Consider the following 21,912-nt stretch of genomic DNA (forward strand, 5'->3'; position numbering starts at 1 on the left):
TACATACACTACCCAGATTTGTTTCTTCCCTGCCCGGTCATTGGCTCATTTGTTTCAGCCTTAGTCCATCTCTTCAGTTGTTTTGGATGTATTTCTCCTGATGATTTTTCCTGCAGCAACTTTAGTTTAATCTTGTCAGTGAGACAATAAAAGTACCTTTTTGTCCACTGTTTTTTTGGGAATAGTTGCTCTGTAGCAACACCCTGGTCCTGTTTGACTGTTACCAGAAAGACAGAGTTTCTCATAAATAGCTCCTTCAACCTCAGGCACCCACTGGGACAATGAGGATAAATGTGCCTGTATGTGACTAACTAAACCTTCTTTGGGATTTTATTAATTTATTTCAAGGTATCTGGGATTCCACTTACTGTTAACATTTATTAGGTCCTTCAATCCCCAATAGAAATAGCTATCCCAATAGCTGACACCCGTTTGATTTTAAGAGTCCACCATATGTCTGGTTGGCTGGCCCATCACAGCAGATGGTCTCAGCCAGTGGGTACTTATGGAGCTGCAGGGAAAGAAGGAAAGAAAAAAATGTAGTTTCAGCCTTCTAACCTCTCCTTTCTTTTTTTTCCCTTCATTCTCTGTGTAGAAGTACTGTTAAACACACACACGCACACATACAGACACACACTGTTGCTTTGGTTCCTCTCCTCTACAAGTGGGTCATACTTCCTGGGTCAGACTGAGATTGAAGCAGGTGCCTCTGGGAATTGCGGTTGTTTTTGGTTGGATGAACGAACATTCATGCATTTGGACATACGAGTGTGTGTCGGTCGTGACATTCATTAATAGCGCAGCCAATTACTGCTTAGTTCCTTGTCCCTTCTGAGTCACTGATAATTAATAGATCAAGTTGTGTATGGCAGGTCATATCATGTGTTAGTGTCCATCCTGACATTTACTGGGCTGACAGTTAAGTTGATCCATGAAATTTTTCCATGAAGGGACACAGCCCTTAATTATGTTTGCATTTCAGGCTGTAACACGTTCCATAAAAAGTTGGACATGTGAAGCTTTAACCACTTTGTAATGTTTATATTCCTTCTCATGACACTTCATTCATTCCGGCATAGAAAATACCAAGCAATGAAATGTCTCAAGTGTTATTTTCTTCTGTTCCTACTGCAAACATTTCGCAAGAATACAGGTTCATCGTTGTCACAGCCTTCATTTCAGACTTCCCCACACATTCCATTTTGGGAACAGGTGGAATTGTAGGCAATCCAGTTTAGTACCTGTGCTCTCTTTTTTCTCAGCCATACCTTTGTAATGTATGCAGAATTTAGTTTTTAGTTTTGGATTGTCTTGTTGAAACATGTAAGGACATCCCTGGAAAAGATTTGGTCTTGAAGGCAGCATATGTTGCTCTAAAATCTCATAAACCTTTCTGCATTAATGCTGCCATCACAGAAGTGTCAATCAGCTTTCCAAGAGCACTGATATACCATTGTAGAGCCTGGTCAGACTTGTTGTTCACAATAAGAAAAAAGACCTCTCGCATTGTTGAGGTTTCTGTACAAATTATAATTGATGTATTGTGTATTCTCTGCAGAGGATACAGTGTGTGATCGATGGCTGAGGAGTGGCATGAATGACGGTGAAATGCTCTCATAGGGTTGCATTATGCTCTTTTTCTGTCTTTTCCAGGCATCAGCACGTTGATAGCTAAAGGCGTGTATGACGCAGCCTTCCCTCTTCATGATGTAAGTGTGAGGTTTGAATGTCCCATGAGATGTCAACTGATTTCAGTATGACATGGTATAATTCAATTCTGAGTGAGTGGAAACCTGCTTGGAAAATGTTTTATTTTTTTGTGTTTTGTAAGACTTTGTGAAGGACAATGTGCTCTGTGCGGTTGTATGACTTGTACCTTGAGTGTCTTAACTGTATTGCAGTTATATTTGCACATTTACTGCCAAGTTTTATTTTTTTTTCCAGTTTATTCAAATGATATGTGATACGTGTCTTTTGGAAAAAGTTCAGTTTGATGTCTGTTTTTGTGTACGTGCCAGCCTCATGTTTTTCAACCTCTCCTCTCGCTGCTTAGGGTGACTATAAGGTCATCGGACACCTTGAGGAGCGGAACGACAGACAGGTGCACCAACTCATCTTTCATTTATCTTCCTCTCTTTCTCTTTAGCCTAATGATGTGTTTCCCACATCTCCTCCTCATCCTCCTCCTCTCACTCTGCCTGTCTAATGAAAAAAATACTAATCTTCAGTGCGACAGACATTTGTGCACCGAAAGTATTTGAAATTGATTTGGTGTGTGTAAAGTGAGCTGTAAAACACATGTGAACTTCAAAAAGCTGAAAAGAAAGGGGACATCCATTTTTCTGAACAATGATGGCTTTATCTCCTGTTTTTTTCCCCTGTCTCTGAGACTCATCTGTCTGCCCATCTGTCTAACACAGGCACAGATTGGGGTTTAAGTTCAGTAAACATTTATCAAAAGGCTGAGCTGCTCTGAGGGCAGAAAAAAAATGAAGGAGAAAAACATTTTGTCAGCGTGCAGGTTAGCAGACTGGTCATAAGTGATGATTGCTGTTACTGAAAAACTATGATCAAAATATAAGTACAGATAAAGATTCTCTATCTGTATCCCTTTACTCACATTCATGCAGTCATGATCTAATGGTCTGCCCTTTGTTTCATCAGGCTGCATAATACTGTCTTCATCTTCTCCTCCTATGTTTCACTTGTTCTGGATAAAGTTACTTACACTGCAGCTCTATGGCTTCGTCCACCGAGGTTTAATCCGACCAATCAGAGTCTTTCTGCCCCCAGATCAGCTGTGCCTCCGAGAATCATTTTCAACTTACAACAGGACAACATACACCCACACTGACACTGAATCTCTTTCTCTATCTATGTGCTATCAGGCTCTGTACGAAGAGTGGGCCAGATACTCAGCCTTCTACAAGTTCCAGCCCATTGATCTCGTAAGGTAATGTGACTAAAATGAAAAACACATAGCTCTATTAGAATTACTTGTATGGTGTCTTTCATGATTAATGTGATCTCTACAAATTTGTGTTATTAGGCAGATTTCTCCGTGCATATCATTTCATAACTCACACGCCTAACTTTCATTAATTACATCCAATTCCTGTGTCATGCCTGTGAATTATTCCCTTCTAGCCCAGCTAACAAGTAAGAGTGAGGAAATATCCAATACCTGATGTGAGCCTTCTGTAGTATTTAAGTTTCTTTGGTAGAGTAGATCTTCTACTAATTTTAAGAATGGCATTTTGATTCCTGGCCGCTTGATTTATTCAGTAGGTACTACTAATGTACCACTGCACTATGATATGTGATGATATGCCCCCTTTCAGCTCGTTAGCATTAGGCTTTTTGTTGACCTATTATATCATGGACCTAAACAATTTACTAACAGTTTATCTGGTGGCAAATTGGTAGCATGTCAAGTAAATTGGACAGCTTTAGAGCCCTGCATATTGTGTATACGCTGTATACTTTTAACTTTTTTAATTAAAAATGAGATGCACTCTATCCCTTGTGGTTATTCTCTATTGTGACCAGCTTCTTCTTCTGTATACCGCCCGCTTCTGTTAGTTATAGAAAGCCCAGAAAGGAAACTGTGGAGCATGAACAGAGCATATAAGCCAGTTTTAGTCCAATGCACCAGTAGTGTGACTTCTGAAAGAGTGGTGGGTGGGTCGGTGTGTCAGTCTGACTTTGAAATATTTATTAGTCTATTTTTATGTATTTTTAGTAATGTTTTAGTTGGACTAACTAAACTTTTTTTTGTTTATTGTTGTTATTTCTTGTAAATGTAATGACTGTACCCTGGTCCGCCAGGTTGGGTGTTGGACTCAGAGTGAACTTGTGAATTTGATGTCCTGTAAAAATTCATCATCCTGAAAAACAACAAGAATTTTACTACTTTATACAGTCGCAAAATTATTCGAGCCTTATGGAGATTAAAGATTGTGCTGGCAACTATATGCAAACTAGCATTCCAGCTTACTTTTATTTATGTAGACATGAAAAGATCAGGTTGAATATGCATGGTTGTGTCTTGTTTGTCTCTGTGTGGCCCTGTGATGGACTGGCAACTTGTCCACGTTGTACTCTGCCTTATGCCCAATGACAGCTGAGATAGGCTCCAGCCCCCCTGTGACCCTAAATTCGATTAAGCGGGTATAGAAAATGGATGATTGGATGGAAGATCAGGTTCTGTCTTTTAAAATGAGAAGTAAACTTAAATTAAACTTATTTCAGTCATGATTTCTGCTTGTAACTCAATTTTTTTACTTCTGTTATGATTCATAACCATGACAGTGGGAAAACTTGTTGCATGTTGGAACAGCTGATTGAATTTTAGAAAACCTACGTAATACCAGGAATCAGACCTCAAATCCAAACTGACCAAAAAGGGCATATTGTGGAAGCAGAGCAGTAACAAAATGAATAGAATGGGGGAGGAAGTTTAAACTATTTCTTCCTTTGATCATCATGGGGAGTTTTGCAGTCACTGGCAGATAAAATGGACAATCTTGGACAGCTGACAATGATTGCAGTGCTTGATAACAACAGATGGTGTAATCCTGAGCATGCCACTGAGAAAGAGTGTCTCTGCACCCCAAATATTGAACTGTTGGCTGTGAGTTTCTGTCCATGATGTCTGCTGAGAGAGTTCACCTGTGTTACCTGTTGACGCTATGTGTGTGACATCATCAGCTAAGTTGTTGGCAAGCTACAGGAGCAACATCCAAATCTAACGATGGCTATCACTGAATATTTCTACCACACCTCAGTCTGCTACACTTCAGCTTTCTTAATGCTTGTCAACTGATTGTTATTTTATTCTATTTAGTTTTCTACTTATAACAATAGCATTTCTTTAATAATGGTTTATTCTGCATCAATATGATTTCCATCAGGGATTGATAAAGTATTTTTCAATTGAAGTATATTCTTAAGATGCACTTTCCTCAGTTTTGCCAATGAAGTTTCGAAGCTCACTTGAGATGGTATTTGCCTTTTATTTATTTTTTTTAAACCTTTGTGGCACATAACGTGATGGAAACACCCCATGCAAATTAGTTCTTACATACCAAACATAGTACTCATATGACTGATCGCACAATGAAATCCACTGCATCTGCTTCTAGAGAATATACAGTGTAGCCAGGCTGTTGAAAATAATTCCTGAAGACCTCTCCTCATTTTTCTATCTTGTGTGCCCATAAATTGTGTTTTTTTCCTTAAAGCTATGTGTCCAGTAGTAAACAGAGACTGTGCCTCTTTTTATTACAACCACCTGCTGAGAGAATAATACTTTTTTCACCTCAAACCAGTTGATGGAACCTAGCGCATGTTTTCTGTGAAAATGCAAGAGTTTGCTTCAATTCTGCTTCGCCAGTGGACAAAAACTCAGCTAATAACACCACTATGACACCTGTGATGCATTGGTGCTTGTTTATGGACTGCCTCCTGTGAGCACTACAAATGAAAATATCTATTTATTCATTCATGCTTTCTCTTATAAATGTCCTCAAGGTTTGTTTTTAGCTGGCACAACTGTTTCTGCAACCACTAGCAACATACAGCCGACTCTAACACTACAGGGACTGGATAGTGTAGTGGTATGATTGCCACCTTTCATGTGGTAGATCTGGGTTCAAATACCCTGCAATAAAGGTACTACCAACAGTAGGGGTCCTTAGGCAAGACCTTCTTACCCTACCTGTAAGTTGCTTTGGATAAAAGTGACTGCCAAATGTATAAGTGTAATACATTCCTCTATCAACACTATCTTATTTGCAGGAAACCAGTTTATGGAGACATGTTTAATTACCATTTCTTTTTTGAAGCCTTTGATAGCTTCACATTTGTTTTGCAGGTGAATGGAGACCTGGGTTATGCGTACTGACTTCTTTGGTTAGATCTAAGTCCATTTTGGGGTTTTTGTCTGTCAGAACCTGAATGTGTATACAAATAATTTTACAAGAAGTATTGTAGAGGCTCAGTGTGATAAATTAAAGCAATGATTATTGTATTAACTTTCTCCTTACTGTATACTTAACACAGCACACAACACAGATGTGGGCTGATTCTTCGATCTATGTTGTGACACTATAAGTTGTCACTGTCACTTCCTAATGCCTGACCTGCTCCCCACAGGAAGTACTTTGGTGAGAAAATTGGCCTCTACTTTGCATGGCTTGGCGTTTACACTCAGCTGCTCATACCGGCCTCCATAGTGGGCATCATTGTGTTCGGCTATGGGGTGGCAACAGTGGATACTAATATACCAAGGTATACACAACAGAAAACAACACTGTTAAAATCTCAAAACGTGCTACTGCAGATTTATTTGTGGAAGACATTCCTTTTAAAATCCCACCGTTCAGTTTAGAGAAAACATGGAGCTGGATTTATGGAGAGCCTCCATAAATTACTCACCAGAATGCAGAAAATTAGGATTTCTTTCCGCCCCCATTTTGGTGTACACATGCTCATACACTACACTACACGCACACCCACATACACACACTAGACAGGGATTGCCCAGATACCTGCTGTATCTGGCTTTAGTCACGGTTGTGTGGGAGGCACACAGAAGGTACCGCTGGCAGCGTGTGTGAGTGTCATGAATTCAGCCTACACTGACTATGAATAGGGTCAAAGTACAAAAGCTTGCATGGTAGTTATGTGTTAAGTTCCATTCATTCCTTATGATTAAATGTAACACGAGCATCACTGAGCCTTTTTGATTAGAAATCCCAACCTAAGTTGCATGTCATGTACAATTAATATTGATACCATCAAATGCCCTGAGACTTAAGTTTTTCTTGTCTTCCCTCCCCAGTCTGGAGATGTGCGATGAGCGCCTCAATTTCACCATGTGTCCTCTGTGCGATGGGGCCTGCGACTTCTGGCATCTCAGTACTGCCTGTGGCACCGCCAGAGCTTCACACCTCTTCGATAACCCTGCCACCGTCTTCTTTGCCATATTCATGTCTCTGTGGGGTGAGTTTATTTGTTTGCAGTGTGTGTTTATAAGTGAGAGGGACAGAACAGGTGCGCTGAATGGGAATCTGGTTGTTAATATCATATGACCTCCTTCAACTCCACTAAAACTCTTAGAAAAATGCTTTGAGCAACAGGCTAAAACAACACAGCATTAAAGGCTAACATATACAGAAAATACACTGATTATTTCAACTCAAATATGTACGTATAGAATAGATAAACATTCTATTAATCCAAAAAATACGACTCAATATGATGATCGAGAAGGTCTCTTCGACCCATAGTAGGTGGTGGGAAACAGGACGATTCCAGCCAAGCTACTGTATTGTCACTGCTGGACAATGTCTCTCAATCCATGCATAATACCGTAACAACAACAGAGAGCTCCTTCAGTGAGAGGCTGCTGCACCCTAAATGTGGGAAGGAGTGATATGAAAGGTCACCAAATAATGGTGTTCACTTTAGGATGCCACATTTTATTCAAATTTTCCGTTGTTTTCTGAAACCCAACAGCCTGTTTAAGATATTTGTAGAAAAGAAAGAAAAAAAGAGCATTTATTTGGTAAAAATGGGTACAAACCTCTCTCCAAAAAATGGAGATTAGAAGTTATATTGAAACCAAATGTTATCATTTGCATATCACTTTATGTTTAATTGACTGCTGTAGTCTAGCTGATTTAAAAAAAAATCTGTGTGTTCTTTCTTTTTTAAATATACACCATTTGACTGCAGCAAAGCAGATAAATAGATGCCTGTTTATAACTATTTTGCATCACTTCTCCTGTAAAAAGGTTCAATATTTGACCCAATCAGACCACCAGGTGGCACTCTAGAGCAGCTGTATATCATTTTAATGATGCATAATGTAGACCAATCTAACCTACTTCTAGATCTCTCTACCTTTTAAAAATTGGAGGAATACTGACTCTGGTCTTATGCCTCTCTTTGTGGGAGACTTTTCAGTTGGGGAACATAATCTGTTGAAGCTCATTTGCTCCTAACTGCATGGCTTTGAGCAGAACAGTTTGGATAACAACATAGCGAGTGTGACTGCATTGTCTGGTAATAAAGCCAATACATCTCTATTTTTTCACATATATCCACAACAAAAACATTATTTTGTGCTAATGTAATATATTTAACCTTAAATAACATTGTCAGTTGATTTGACTCAATCTCTTAAATGAAAACCAGGTGTGTTTCCAGTTTGGCAGTCAATTCATCATTAGAATATGTTATCATCAAGAAGTTACAGGAAACAAAAACAGAAACAAGAACAAAAATCATCTAAACAACTTTATCATAAGCTAGACAAAAGGTCAGATCAAATCTAAAACAACAAGTCTCCCGATGTGTTCTTATCATGCAGGATTGAAAGTTGGTCCATATAGTCTGAATTTATGGAAGAGCTAGTATAGCACAAACTGATGACAACCAAGTGCAGGTTAAAGGTATCAAAACACATTGCAGCTAAGGGGCTGTGTCGCTACAGAAGGATCTTGATAACAATTCTAAATCCTGAATTTAGAACACAATTTTAGACACTTTAAGTGTCTATAGTAGGCACTTGAGAAATGTAAGACAGTGGCCTGATCTTTTGAGTCACTTTCATTGAAAACACATGGACAGTTAAGAGACAGCAGCAAGACAAAGCATGGGTAGAAGGCAATCTGGCAGAGGTAGTATGATGCTCAGGGGAAAATGTTCCATTTTGACACGTATCACCAGCCTATACATTATAACCAACAGGGCAATCCTTGATTGCTGTGCTGTCTTTCAGCAATAAAATTGACCTTATCACAAGGCAAATATAATTCAGTGATGGTTTGAGAGTTCAAAGATCTCAGGCATTTTAGGCTTCTGTGGGATGTGCTGGAAAAACTAATCCAATCTATGGTGGCCCGACCTCAAACAAAAGTTAACTGTATTTTTATCAATATGGTGCTGATAATCATTACATTGACTTGCTGCCTTTCTTTGTGTTTGTGTGATCGTGTAGCTGTGCTGTTCCTGGAGCACTGGAAGCGTCGACAAATAAGTTTGAGTTTCAGCTGGGACCTGACAGGCATAGAGGAGGATGAGGTAAATCTTGAAGTCACCCAAAGAATTCACTCATGAGTCATGAATATAGATATACTTATTAACCTTGCCAAGGACATAATTTTTTATTTCACACTACAGCGGGCAAATCTAATTTTTCCTGTCTTTCTAAGTCAGAATTCCCTGCTTTGCCTACCACGACCAGTAATATCTGGTCACCTGTATAATTGTCCTATGTGAATGTATTTCCCAAACTAGGTGTAAATGTACAGATGCAGCATACCACGCCTGCTGAAGGCACACAGTTTCACTTCTCTTCTCTTTCCTCAGGAACACCCCCGACCAAGGTATGAGACCATCCTCCTTCAGAAAAGACAGAGGAAGCAGAAAAATAAGAAAAAGAAGAAAAAGAGTGAGGTAGGAATGATAGAGACTGTCCTTCCAAGAGCGACCCCATCTAGTCTTCAATCATACAGGCAACAACTATTGCTATGTTCAAAGAATATATGACCTCAGGTGGTCGCTAGAGCAATTGCATGTGAAGTGTCAAGATAGCATCCATCTAGGGGACAGCGACTTTGTAAAAAGAATGTATTTCATTCTTAACCGTGTTTTTATTCAATCCTACCCAAGTAGTTGATATTTCTAACCCTTAGCAAGTAATTGTACAGCTTAAACCCAACCAGACAATGACAGAGTGTTTTAGTAAGTTGATGCTTTTGACTGAACGTAACGCAGAAGTATAAAAACAATTGTCGCATCTGGGTTTCAAAATCACATCCCATGGTTGAAAGTGATGTGCATAATCACAGCATCCACCCACCCTCCTTCCACTTTAAAAGGTATTTGAGGCTTGTTGAGAATGATGTTTGCTCTGATGTGGAAACGCAGTATCTGATGTGGTGTGTGCAGCGTACAGCCCCTTATGTGACCCGTATTTCCCCCTTGCGGCCTGTAGGGGTAGTAGTTAGAGGACTCACCTTTGGCTTTTATTAAAAAGCATGAACATTTGATCATTCTGGTTTGAAGATTTGGAAGGATAAGAAAGCTTTATCACTTAAAAGTGTTTACTCAATTCAATTCCACAAATCATTTTAATTTATAAGGCACCAGTTTGCAACAAAGGTTCTCGTTGAGAACTTTAAAGAGAAATTGAACAAGTTAGAATCAACCCATTTATCATGAAAAAGTTGCCTGGCTGAGCAAATTAACTGATCGGTATTAATTTATTTATTTAATTTTCCACATGAAAATACTATGTTGTATATTCAATCTGTGGGGAGAAACACTATTACTTTATACTATATAGTTTATAGGATGAAAGAATATCATCTGTTTTCAAAGTTGGAGTTCTTGATCTTCTGGATGGTTTGGTTTTCAACGTGTGGAGCAAACATTAGCATGATAATCTAATGTCAGAGAAGGATCTAAACTGGGTCAATTACCGTCAGCCCACATACACTTGCAGTGGTGACAGATGGCTTCCTGCCACTAACAGAGTGAGGCAGGAACATACGGGATCATGGCATCGTCGTCCCACAGGTGTTCTTTTTTTCTTTCTCAAGTTTTAGAGTAATTTGTACTTGGTTTGGTTTCAAGAAAAAGAATAACCACCTCCATTCCTGCAACGGGGGAATTAAGTAGGTGACTTTTTACACTGATACCCTGGCTACTGACAGGGAAAGCACTGACTCACAAGACAATGTGTAATAGGGGCATTTGTCCATATTTCATTGGTAGTGTCACAAATCATTAGATGACGACATATGTGTGGGCTGTTGGTTTGTCTAGGAGATATATCATGGACATAATGGTAATGCATGAATGTAAGGAATCATATTTATATGGCATACAAATATTTTTAACCCTATTTATCAACCTAACCATGTATACTAAACCTAGCCATGTGCTTTTATTTTCTAACCTTAACCATTTGTGAGTGAAAACAAAGTAGACAAGTGAAATAACTGTTGAGAACTGCCTCAGGTGGGTGTTAAACCTGTGACCTCTGTAACATCAGCCTCTGTCCCTCCTTCTCCTTATGATTTAGCTAATCATTGTGCAGTGTCCAACCGTGTGGATCTGGTCAAATCGTCTTTTTTGCTCAGGAAGCTTCCTAACTGATTAAAATGACTGAAAAGTGTCTCAACATCAGACATGATAAGCGCTAGAGTTGAATTCTCTAAAAGCAAAAGAAATAAACTTCAGTGCTTCCTTTATAATATATGTGACTGTGACTCTGTTGTAGGGCTTCTTCTAAATTTAACTGAAAAAAATGTGACTGTGTCACTCTGAAGGATACCCCAGGGGTGATTAGTGGCTCCTTGCATTAGGATCAGGAAACACAAAGGTTGTGTGCTGAGATACTGTGCATAAGACATTAGTGGGTTTTTCCTATTATGAAATTCACAAGATATTAAATGTTGCTGGAGGAAAACATAGACATTGTCATAAATACATAAATCAATTTCAAGTTTCAAGCTGAAGATGACTGAAAATTTGATTATGAATAAGCAAATATAGCTAGATTATATCAATTACATGAATGCTGCTTACCAGGAGGTCCCTGTTGGCATATTGTGTGTGTGTGTGTGTGTGTGTGTGTGTGTGTGTGTGCGTGCGTGCGTGTGTGTGTGTGTGTGTGTGTCTGTCTGTAAAACATGTCCTTTTGTCTTATAGCCAGAGAAGCAGGAGGATGGGACAGTGACAGGGAAGGACAGATGGAGACAAAAACTACTGTCTGCCATGGCTGCAGGAATCCCGGTAAAACCCCTCCTTTCTCCTCTCCTCTCCTTTGTATGTTTTCTTTTTTCCTCTCTCCCTTGTCCTCCTCCCCTCTTGACACATCCTTTTCCTTTTCCTCTTGCTCCTCACTTCCATTTTTCTTTCCTTTCCCTTCCCCTCTTTTCCTTTCCTGCAGGCAGTTATCTATCTGTTCTTCTCTACCTGTCCCATCCTCTGGCTGCTACAGTTTCAACTTCTCAGGTATTTGGTTTTTTTAAACTTTCAGTGTGTTTTCTTTTTCTTTTCAACCTAAAGGCAGATATCAGATGGTCGCAGCAGCAAACACAGGCCTATAAGTCAAACTGTGTGAAACAAATTGTGTACAATTCTAACGAGCCTGAAAGTCAACATTTAGTCTGACCACCTCTATTCTTAGAGAAAGCTCGAACCCTCTTAGACAAGCTTTCTTGTAATTTATTAAGTAGTCTTCAGGAATAGTTCTGGAAAACTGAATTTAGAACATGTTGATTGAGATTGAACTCCAACTCCAGTTCAAAGTTGCAAATAATTTTGTGACAGTTCCACATCTCTGACATACTGAAGCTTCTTTCATTATATTGTACACATATTTGAGCTTTAACACGGACTCTTCCTTCATTATGATAAACAATGATGATGACAAAAAATCTTTGAAAGTAAGTAACATTGTCTTGGCATCGTAAACAGGGTAGGCTTGATGCTACATGGAATAAATAGCCTGGCTTATATGGTATAAAATGGTGATATAAGAGTATGGGACATAGCTAGTTAGTTAGCATGCTAATATCAGTAGACATGTCTGCAACACAAGACTAAGAGGTCTTTAACATAATGTTATATCCACTTTGTTTTGACATTCTGCTGACAGTTTGAGTTACATTTTGATTGTTTTATTTTAGCTCAAATAAAGGTACAATGCACATGTTAAAACAAGACTTTGTAGACAGACCTGACAGCTAGCTGATGCTAATGAGAGATGTCACATTCCCTGTGGCTTTCCTCTTCTGGATAATGTGTGTGAGTGTGAGATATGTCCAGGATTAGGAGGAAAACTTAAAAAAAAAAGAAAAGATTAACATATTCACACACATACACACACACCAGTTTTAAACACTAGTTAAAGAGAGAATCAACACATCCTCTGAAAAGAATCTAAAGCCTGAAATATTTCCCAGAAACTGGCCACAATATGGCACTAGGTGACATCTTATTATGTTGAGTATGGTATTTTTATTTTATTTATTTATTTATATAGCACCTTTCATGCAGAACATGCAGCCCAAAGTGCTTCACAGAGCAGGAGAGAACAGAAGTACACAACAATAGAAAGACCAAGTCAACAAACAACAACAAAAAAAACTACAAAAACAAAAATAAGACATACAAAAACCACATTAAAACCTATAAGGAGAATAAACACAGGGGATGAAAAATTTAAAGAAAAGAGGGCAAGTCAGTGAATGGTGGGGCACCTCACGTAAAAGCTTGGCTAAGCTTGGCAGAAAATTCATTGCACTTGGTGATGGAGAGAAACTCATTGGGGCATGTAGGTGAGGGATTTATAAGTCTATTGTACTGAAAAGAATTCTGGGATTGTTTTGGTTGTTGTTTATAGTTGCAGAGAAATGATTCTGTCTGGTCATTCTCAGGGCCTTGTTGTAATCTGATAAAGAATTATGTAAAATATCGTAATGGACAGAGAGTCTGCTTTTCCTCCATCTACGCGCAGCTTTCCTGCACTTACGTTTGAGTGTTTTAAGATTTTCATTAATCCATAGGGGCTTCGATTTTGGAGCTGCTTTTTGAAATTGGAGTGGAGCAACAAGGTCAATGCTTGTATGTAGCCTAGAGTAAAATTTGTTTGCTAGAAAATCTGCAGAAGAAGGGAGAGTTTGTGGGGACAGTGTATTCATGTGAGCTATAAAACTTTCAGCCACTTCAGAAGTAAGCTACCTTTTCCAGACGTTCATTTTTCACTTGGGTTGTGGATATAAAAACATTCAAATCGATGTAGTAGTGGTCTGACAGGGCAACACCTGCAATAGTTGAAATTTCTGTCTAGTCCTTTACTGATAACTAGGTCCAGCGTATGGTCTCGATTATGGGTTGGTCTGTCGACATGTTGTTTAATACTTAGATTTTTAAAAAATCAGTTGCCTTTTTGTCGTTTATGTTGTCAATATGCAAGTTAAAATCACCAACAATAAGAATTTTATCGTAGTTTGTATTAAGAATGGATAAAAACTTTAGAAAGTTGGGGCAATGATTTGGTGCTCTGTATACAGTGATGGTAAGTATACGTGAGTGACATTTAAAAACAGAGGCAAGATATTCAAATGAGTTAAAAACATCAAAGGAGACTTGTCTGCTCTCAACAGCTTTAAAAGCGATGTTTGCCAAACCACCTCCCCTCTTCCCCTGCCTACAAGAAAAATTAAAAGCATAGTTCAACGGAGCAGTTTTAATAAGAACAGCAGGCACATCTGAATTCAGCCAGGTTTCAGTTAAAAATATGCAGTCAAGGTGGCGTTCTGCAATAAGGTCGTTCACCAGGGAAGTTTTATTGGTCAGGGACCGAATATTCAAGAGAGCCATTGTCAGTTTCTGTGGCTTATGCTGGATTGCACAAAGTTTAGATGAGATGGTTATGTTATTGTGGAATACTGGTCGTGGCACAATACTGGTACTGGACCTGGTGATTCTGACTGGAATATGCCTTGATGCAGGAGTAGGAGATGTAGGACGGTTAGAGGAAACTGAGAGTTGGCTGTGAGTAGATGTGGGTGCACGTGGCAGGAGGGACCTGAAGGGGGAGCCCTCATTGAAAACAGGAAGCTGTGAATGTGCCATCAGGGAAGAGGAGGGATCAGGTGTGGGGGTGAGAGATGTAAACAGTCAACCACATGCGAAGGTGTGCACCACATGCTGCGGGTTGGCAGATAGCATCTGGCTACCCTTCCCATTTGGATGGAACTCATCTCGTTTAAAAAGAGAATCACGATCCCAGAACAAGTTGAAATTGTCGATAAAATCAAAGTTGTTCATCCTGCTGGCGGATTGGAGCCAAGTGTAAAGGCTGGGGAGTCTGCTAAAACGGCCAGCTCCACGACCCAGAGTCGGGATAGGGCCAGATACAAGAACAGACTTTCCAGAGTTTTTTAAAACAGTAAAAAGAAGATTGAAGTCACTTTTAGTGCGCTCCGACTCCTGACGAGTTGTATCATTTGTTCCCACATGAATGATCCTTCTGATAGATGTCATGAGTGAGGGCATGAGATCCAGAAGTTCATCCAGAATGTTGGTAGTGTAGTGTATTTTAATTAATCCCATATACTATACACGATCCAGCTGTCCTAAATTCCACTTAATTTACAGCTGAAACTAGCTATTAACGAAAGTACTTGCTTGCCTTGCTAATGAAGCTAGTCAGCTGAGGTAAATCACCCCAGCTTTGTTTTTAATTACGGTACACTCATAAATAGACTATAACATCAAAAAGGATGGATTTAGGCCATACATGAACCCAATGAGCTCCACTTGCTTTTCATTGCCCTCACTCATCTGCTTAAGCTACTTTACTCATTTTTGGCAACTCTAAAGTGATTTCAGGTTGGCTAAATTACACTGAAAAAACAGACCTATTGTACACCAATGTCGCAACAAAAAAGTTACACTTTTGGCAGCACATAGTCTATGTTTGGAAGACTGCAAACTTTTTTTCATCCACAAAATAAGATTTTTTTTTTAAAGCAAGGCTCCAAAAACAAGACAAAGAAAATGAGACAAAGAGATACGTGGCACAAAAAAAACAGAGAGAGGAGGAGAGAGAAGTGAAGAAATAGAGAAAAACAGAGGGAGGGCGGCTGAGTGGGAGTGATGCATGCTGGGCAGGAAGCCAGGGGTAAGATTAGTGACCGTCACTATGGCGACACAGAACTCTCACACACTTCAACCATTGGATTTGTTACCTATGACATAGAAATATGCCATAAATTCAAAACAAGAGATTATTTTCTTAAGTATGGCTAAACTGCACTACATTTTGTACCAGCTCTACAATTCTTTTAAAAAACCGCACAAAAAACTACCAATGTGCTGTAAATTGTCTCCAGTCAGTGCACAAACCACAGGCTGCAACATGTATATATTCTTTTCAAACACATTTTCTTTAGGTTTATTAAGAGAGGACATATATAATCTGCCGTCAAAGACAGTTCACTGTCAAAACATTTCAAATCATCTTTTGAACCATGACACATCTGTAGTGAAGGAACACTGAAAGAATATTTGCCTTAGGGAAGACCAGCAAAAGCTCATACAGTAAAAAGTGCAATTATAAGACTTTTTAAAATGAAGACACTCAAATTAAATTGCAGTGTGTAAGGACAATCCTGATTATGTGTGTCTGTGTTAAAAATTCCTTAAAGGAGCCCCTCTGAAGCATCCTTTTAGCATATGAGAGGACGTGGTGGGAGGAGTTTCCTAGCTTCACAGATGACTGTATCTACATGGACTAGTGTGTCTGATTATTATTCATTCATTTAAATGGTATACAACTTTAATTTTTAAAAATGAGACACTATGTAAAACAAAATACAATGATTTGCAAATCTCATAAACCAATGTTTTACTCCCATTAAGGCATAGAAAACATATCAATTGTTGAAAGTGAGACATTTTTTCGACGTCATGAAAATAATTAGCTAGTCTTGAATTTAATAGTAGCGACACGTCTCAGAAAAGTTAGGATGAGACACAAAAGTAAGTGGTACAAAAAATAATAAGCTGGAGGAATATGTTGCAACTACTTAGGTTAATTGGCCACAGATCAGTAACATGATTGGGTAAAAGAGAGTCTCCAAATAGTAAAGATGGCACAAATTGTAGAACAATTTCAGAATCTTTAAAGTTCTTTTGAACTTTGAATATTCCATCATCTATAGTACATGATCTTATCAAAAGATTCAGAGAATCTGGAGATATCTCTGTAGGGCGATGATCTTTAGGGAACTGCATTGAAAACAGGCAATATTCTGTCTTAAAATCAATGCATGGGCCCAGATCACCTTGCCATCCACAAATACAGGTTAAAGCTCTATCATCTAAAGAAGAAGTCAATATGTGAACATATTCCAGAAAATCTGTCGTTTTCTCTTGCCCAGAGCTCATTTTGAAATGGCAAATATGTTCTCATCCAGATTACGCAATTTTCAGGAAATGCCTTGCATATTTCAGCAAAATAATGACATACCAGATGCTGCATCTCTTACAACAGCATGGCTTAGTAATTGAAGAGTCCGGGTTACCTGAGGTCCGGCAGCTGGTCTCCTCAGTTCCCAGATGTTTACAGACTGTTATTAAAGGAAGAAGGAATGCTAAACAGAGGTAAACAAGACCATGTGCCAACTTTTTTTTAGACAAGTTGCTATCATCAAATTCAACATGAGATAATATTTTTCATACAATATTAAAATGTCTCACTCAATAAAAATTGTGACTGGGTCTCTGTCACTAGAGCTTTGTTGGGCTTCCCTCAGTGGACTCTACAAGCCAAATATAGCAACTTTTTAGACAAGTTGCTATCAACAAATTCAAAATGAGCCAATATTGTTCATAAAATATTAAAATGTCTCACTCAATAAAAATTGTGATTGGGTCTCTGTCACAAGAGCTTTTTGGGCTTCCCTCAGTGGACTCTACAAGCCAAATATAACACCTGACCCATTTACTACCTCCCCCACTGATGGCTGTCCCCAGAAACTGCACACACAAACACACACAAACACACACACACGATTTCACTCTGAAGGTCTTTTTGTCTTTCAGCATGTCAGTCCCACAGATTTGTCAATGTGTGTAAATGTGTGTGTGCTTAAGTTTTAGAATGTTTTGTGAAATTTGGCCATGTGCCTAAAAGGTAGTTCAGGCATATAAGACACATCTAGGTGGACCTGTTGTGATGCTTTATGTTTAAGAGGGATAAAAATGACATCTAGTTACTAACTGTCGCTGAACATTCTTTCTTATATTAGAGGGCATTCATTTTTAAGAGACTATGGCAACGTAGAATGATAGACTCTTTTTTACAGGACAGCACTTTTTCTTTTTTTGCTATTATTAGACATGTCAGATGTGGGAGATGTTTCTTTAACGTTAAGTATAATGATGCTCAGATATATGCAATACAGACGCGTCATAATAACTCGTGGTGTTAAGTCTACACATGAGCGTTTCATTACATAGCTATACATTCTTATATAAGATTTCATTTTTTGCAGCAAACAGCTTTTAGCTTGTTTTGTTTGGTAGACTCATAATCAGAAGGGGAAAAAAATCACATCCGCTTGACTGGAAAATACTCACTTCAATCTCAGAGTCTGCCTAATCCCCCTGGGGATGGACAGCCCAACTGATTCAGATGACCCCCTTTTGAAGATATCAAACTCTGAAGGACTAGTGCTGACAAAGTAATTAGTATTCAATTCAATGAGTGGCAGACGTAGATCCTTTCCAAGTCAGGGGCAATGTACAGGGCCACATTTTTTAAAAAAGAGGCCACTAAGCATGAAATTTCAGTGGACTGCAAAATTGTACATCACAGTGATGCCTTCCATCCAACAGATGTTCAATTCAGTTCCAGTGGTTCTAGATCTATTCATAAAATGTCAGTTATTAAAAAGTAGCATAACTACATAAACCAACAGATTGCCTCAAATCTTGTCAATATGTCAGTACCTAAACAATCAAGTCCAAGTTATGCTGCATGCTCCAAGAGCACAGATGGTCTGTCAGTCGGACTCTAATGACCACCATCATGGAGGCTCAACAAAATATGGAGGGCCAACAAAACATTTGTATGAAAGAAAACGGGAGACTGTAGACCTAACTTAGAACCTAGATGGCTCAGATTGCAAGGATAAACACATATGTAAATGGAATCTGCTTTGTTTTCATATTTTTATTTATTTTTTCCAATTTATTGATTCATTTTTTTAAGCTGTTTAATGCTGGAATTTGTTCCCTAAATGCCTTTTTTGAATGATTAAATTCTCCTTTTACACATTTTTTTTAGTTTTACCCTGCTTTATGTGTATTGGTTATCTAAACTTTTCAATCATTAAAACGTTTTGCTTGCTGTTGTATGTTAGGAGAAGTTTGAGAAGCAAGGATGAAAAAAGAAAGATTGTTAAGATATTAAAGACATCATGCTATTTTGCAGTGTGGAAACAATAAGGGCACATACAAAGAGTGAAAGGAAACAGTGGGGTTCATTTATTATAGAAATGTATTTTAAGGCAGGGCCATGGCCAAAATAGCAGTTTGTTAAAACAAAAAAAGAATCAAGAGCCTTTGCATGTGAATTATTAAATGGGAAATGATAGACTGATTTTAAATAAAGAGAAAAACAGGAATAGGGAACATAAAAAAACAAGCATTTGGATCAAAATTATAAAGAATGAATAAAGTTCTACTTGTCAGGAAGTATTTTGCTTATCTATTCTTTATTTGTATAATTAATTGCAACATTTTGCATTTATTTGAGGATGCCAATACTTACCTGTATGGAATCTCTGCAGCTTGTATAGCTGGTTGTACAGTGCCAACATACACACTAGGTGGTGGTGTTGCACTGGCAGTCACCATGATCCTCAGGTTCTTTTTCTGCTACTGTCCATGTTTGTTTATGTCCATATATGACTGTAATCAGGAATACTGGAGTGAATGGGGTCACATGGCTTTGGATGGAGTTATCTTGCTTTAATTTGATGCAAGTAAATCAGCTTTTTAGCCATTTTCTTTTTCAAAGAACATGAATCAAATCATGCACTCTAACATGACTGAGGAAAAGTCAGCATATTAGAGGACTCGTGAAAAAAGTCTTAGAAATCCATTCTTCTTCCACTGCACATAGGGATTAACGTAGTGATTACTGCTAACATGTCTGAACTGCTCCTTGATCAGTATTTGGAGCATTTTTTATTATGAATATTATTTCAATTTTGATGCATTGATACATGCTCTCGTTTGAATAGATTTAAATGGAAGAAAACAAGTTTAGGATTCATGTGTTGTTAGACCAGAACTTGTAGTTTTTGCTCATCATACTGAGGCTTTCTGTTTGTAGTTTACTTCATTCTAAAATTCATACTGGCTTTGGGATTGAGACCTATAATTGAGAAAGTACCGTATGGAATGCAAGTCAAATCAGTCTTCTAATCTGAGTGAAAGCAAACTTTTGTATTTCTTGAATTGATACTTTTGTATCAATTCTGCATGCATATAATTGATACTTCTGTGAGTTCAGTACAAAAGCAATACTGACAAATATGCTTCCATATTATTGACTGTGAAGACTGATTCATTACAGCAACTGGGGATCATCATGTTTGAGATTAAATGGAATGAAAATACTTCCTTCAAGCTGGTTTCCAGATTTCTGCTGTAGACGATAACCATTATGCTTCTGTTGAGATTTAGTCAAATTTTCTATGGAGGAGATGATATTTAAATTCTGTTCTTGCTTCAATTCTCCACTCAACGTTTGCAAATCATTTGAAAAGAGGAAATGGAAAAGTGGCTACGGATTTCATGCCAGATTTAGAGACCTTTATAATCGCTGGTACCAAGTTTATTAGCTTTCAACTTTTTTTTTTGCTCTTCCTTTTGGCAGCTTTATGTTCTGTATGACAGACTTTTCAACAAAGTCAGACAACATTGGCAGCTGTTTGTGTAACTTGGAGCTTTCTTTCTCATTTCCCTGCTGTTTGCCCATGTCTGTTCTGTTAGGCTGCCATAGAGAAGTTAACCTGGAAAGACCGTCTCCCTGGATACTTCATCAATGTTTCCTCTATTCTTTTTATGGTAAGTAAATAGAAATCAGGTTAGTACTGTACTTTGCATTGTACATTTTGTCAGTATCCAAGGATAAAAGCCCTTTGATTCAAAAGAAAAACAGTTACTGTACACGAATCAGTAAGTGACTGACCTACATCTATGCTGTCTCTGAAATATTTATTATATATATATATATAATTATATTTATTCCTGCCAATGCATGCCACTGTTTAACAAATACGATTGAGTACTGGGTGATTTATTTTCACAGTGATTTAGTTTCACATTTATTTTCTCTCTCTTTGCTACCAGTTTGGGCTGACATTTTCTGCAGTTTTCGGAGTAATCATCTACCGCATCACAGTGTCAGCCCTGATGGCGATGAGCCCTGACCCAGAGACCAAGTCCAATGTTCGGGTGACGGTGACAGCTACTGCAGTCATCATCAACCTTGTGGTTATCCTGATACTTGATGAGATCTACGGCTCCGTCGCACTGTGGCTAACTGAGCTAGGTACAGAAATGTATGGTTTATAACCAATTTATTGTAACTTTTGACATGAGCAAACTGAGCAAACACTAAAAGACAGGAACAAAAATAAACTAGGTTAAAATAAGTGACAATGGCTGGCTACTACGTAGGCTATTATTCTGGTTAATGTTGCTCAGTCTTGTTTTTTTACTATTGGTTAGATAAGAAGATTGATATTACTTTAATGTCTATGCCATTATAGTGCAGAAAAACAACCTCATACAGAAAATGATTACTTCAAGTTATTGCGGCTAAGCTGTATTTAGTTTTACACCACATTTTTGGTGTAGTTGTTCAGTAAATAACGATACAGTGTAGCATGCCATGTGTTGTTGTTCTGTTGAGGTTGTATTCAACTCATTTTAAGACCTAGTACGAACCAGAGAATTTCTTCTTTTTTATTTCTTCTTATTAAGTGAACACGAGCAAGATGTGGAAGGTGAACATCATTGCCTACGAACCTATATGGAGAGCACGTTGCTAATAAATTTAATCTTAAACTCCATCTGTGTACGAAGCAGAGCAAATAAAACAGTCATTGTTCAGTTTTAGAGCTATTGTGAAACTGCTGTGGACCAGTTTAGCTATTTTGCTTTCTGTCATGACACAGGGATGCTGTAGGATACAGCTAAACAGTTAGCTAAGTTGTTGCTAAACAGTTAGCGTAGCACTGTTTGTCATATACCCATATACTGTAATCTCAACTTTTTGTTTTCTTGAACTAACTTTTGTAC

General features: G+C 38.3%; 1 protein-coding gene across 2 annotated transcripts in view; it reads left to right on the plus strand.

Annotated features, from left to right (window-relative positions):
• The window catches only part of ano2b (anoctamin 2b), a 71,018-nt gene that overhangs the window by 14,519 nt on the left and 34,587 nt on the right, over positions 1-21,912 (plus strand). The window contains exons 7-16 of one of the 2 annotated variants that reach the window (XM_072377714.1): positions 1,654-1,709; positions 2,054-2,101; positions 2,889-2,953; positions 6,157-6,291; positions 6,845-7,005; positions 9,008-9,090; positions 9,379-9,465; positions 11,728-11,811; positions 20,599-20,673; positions 20,959-21,160. In XM_072377714.1, coding sequence (XP_072233815.1) covers positions 1,654-1,709; positions 2,054-2,101; positions 2,889-2,953; positions 6,157-6,291; positions 6,845-7,005; positions 9,008-9,090; positions 9,379-9,465; positions 11,728-11,811; positions 20,599-20,673; positions 20,959-21,160 — 996 coding nt within the window. The remainder of the gene's footprint in view (positions 1-1,653; positions 1,710-2,053; positions 2,102-2,888; positions 2,954-6,156; positions 6,292-6,844; positions 7,006-9,007; positions 9,091-9,378; positions 9,466-11,727; positions 11,812-20,598; positions 20,674-20,958; positions 21,161-21,912) is intronic. The other variant, XM_072377713.1, reaches the window with a different exon arrangement.

The sequence above is a fragment of the Leuresthes tenuis genome, unplaced genomic scaffold (genome assembly GCF_036924035.1).
Source record: "Leuresthes tenuis unplaced genomic scaffold, fLeuTen1.0.hap1 SCAF_23, whole genome shotgun sequence".
In the NCBI taxonomy this organism is placed as follows: domain Eukaryota; kingdom Metazoa; phylum Chordata; class Actinopteri; order Atheriniformes; family Atherinopsidae; genus Leuresthes; species Leuresthes tenuis.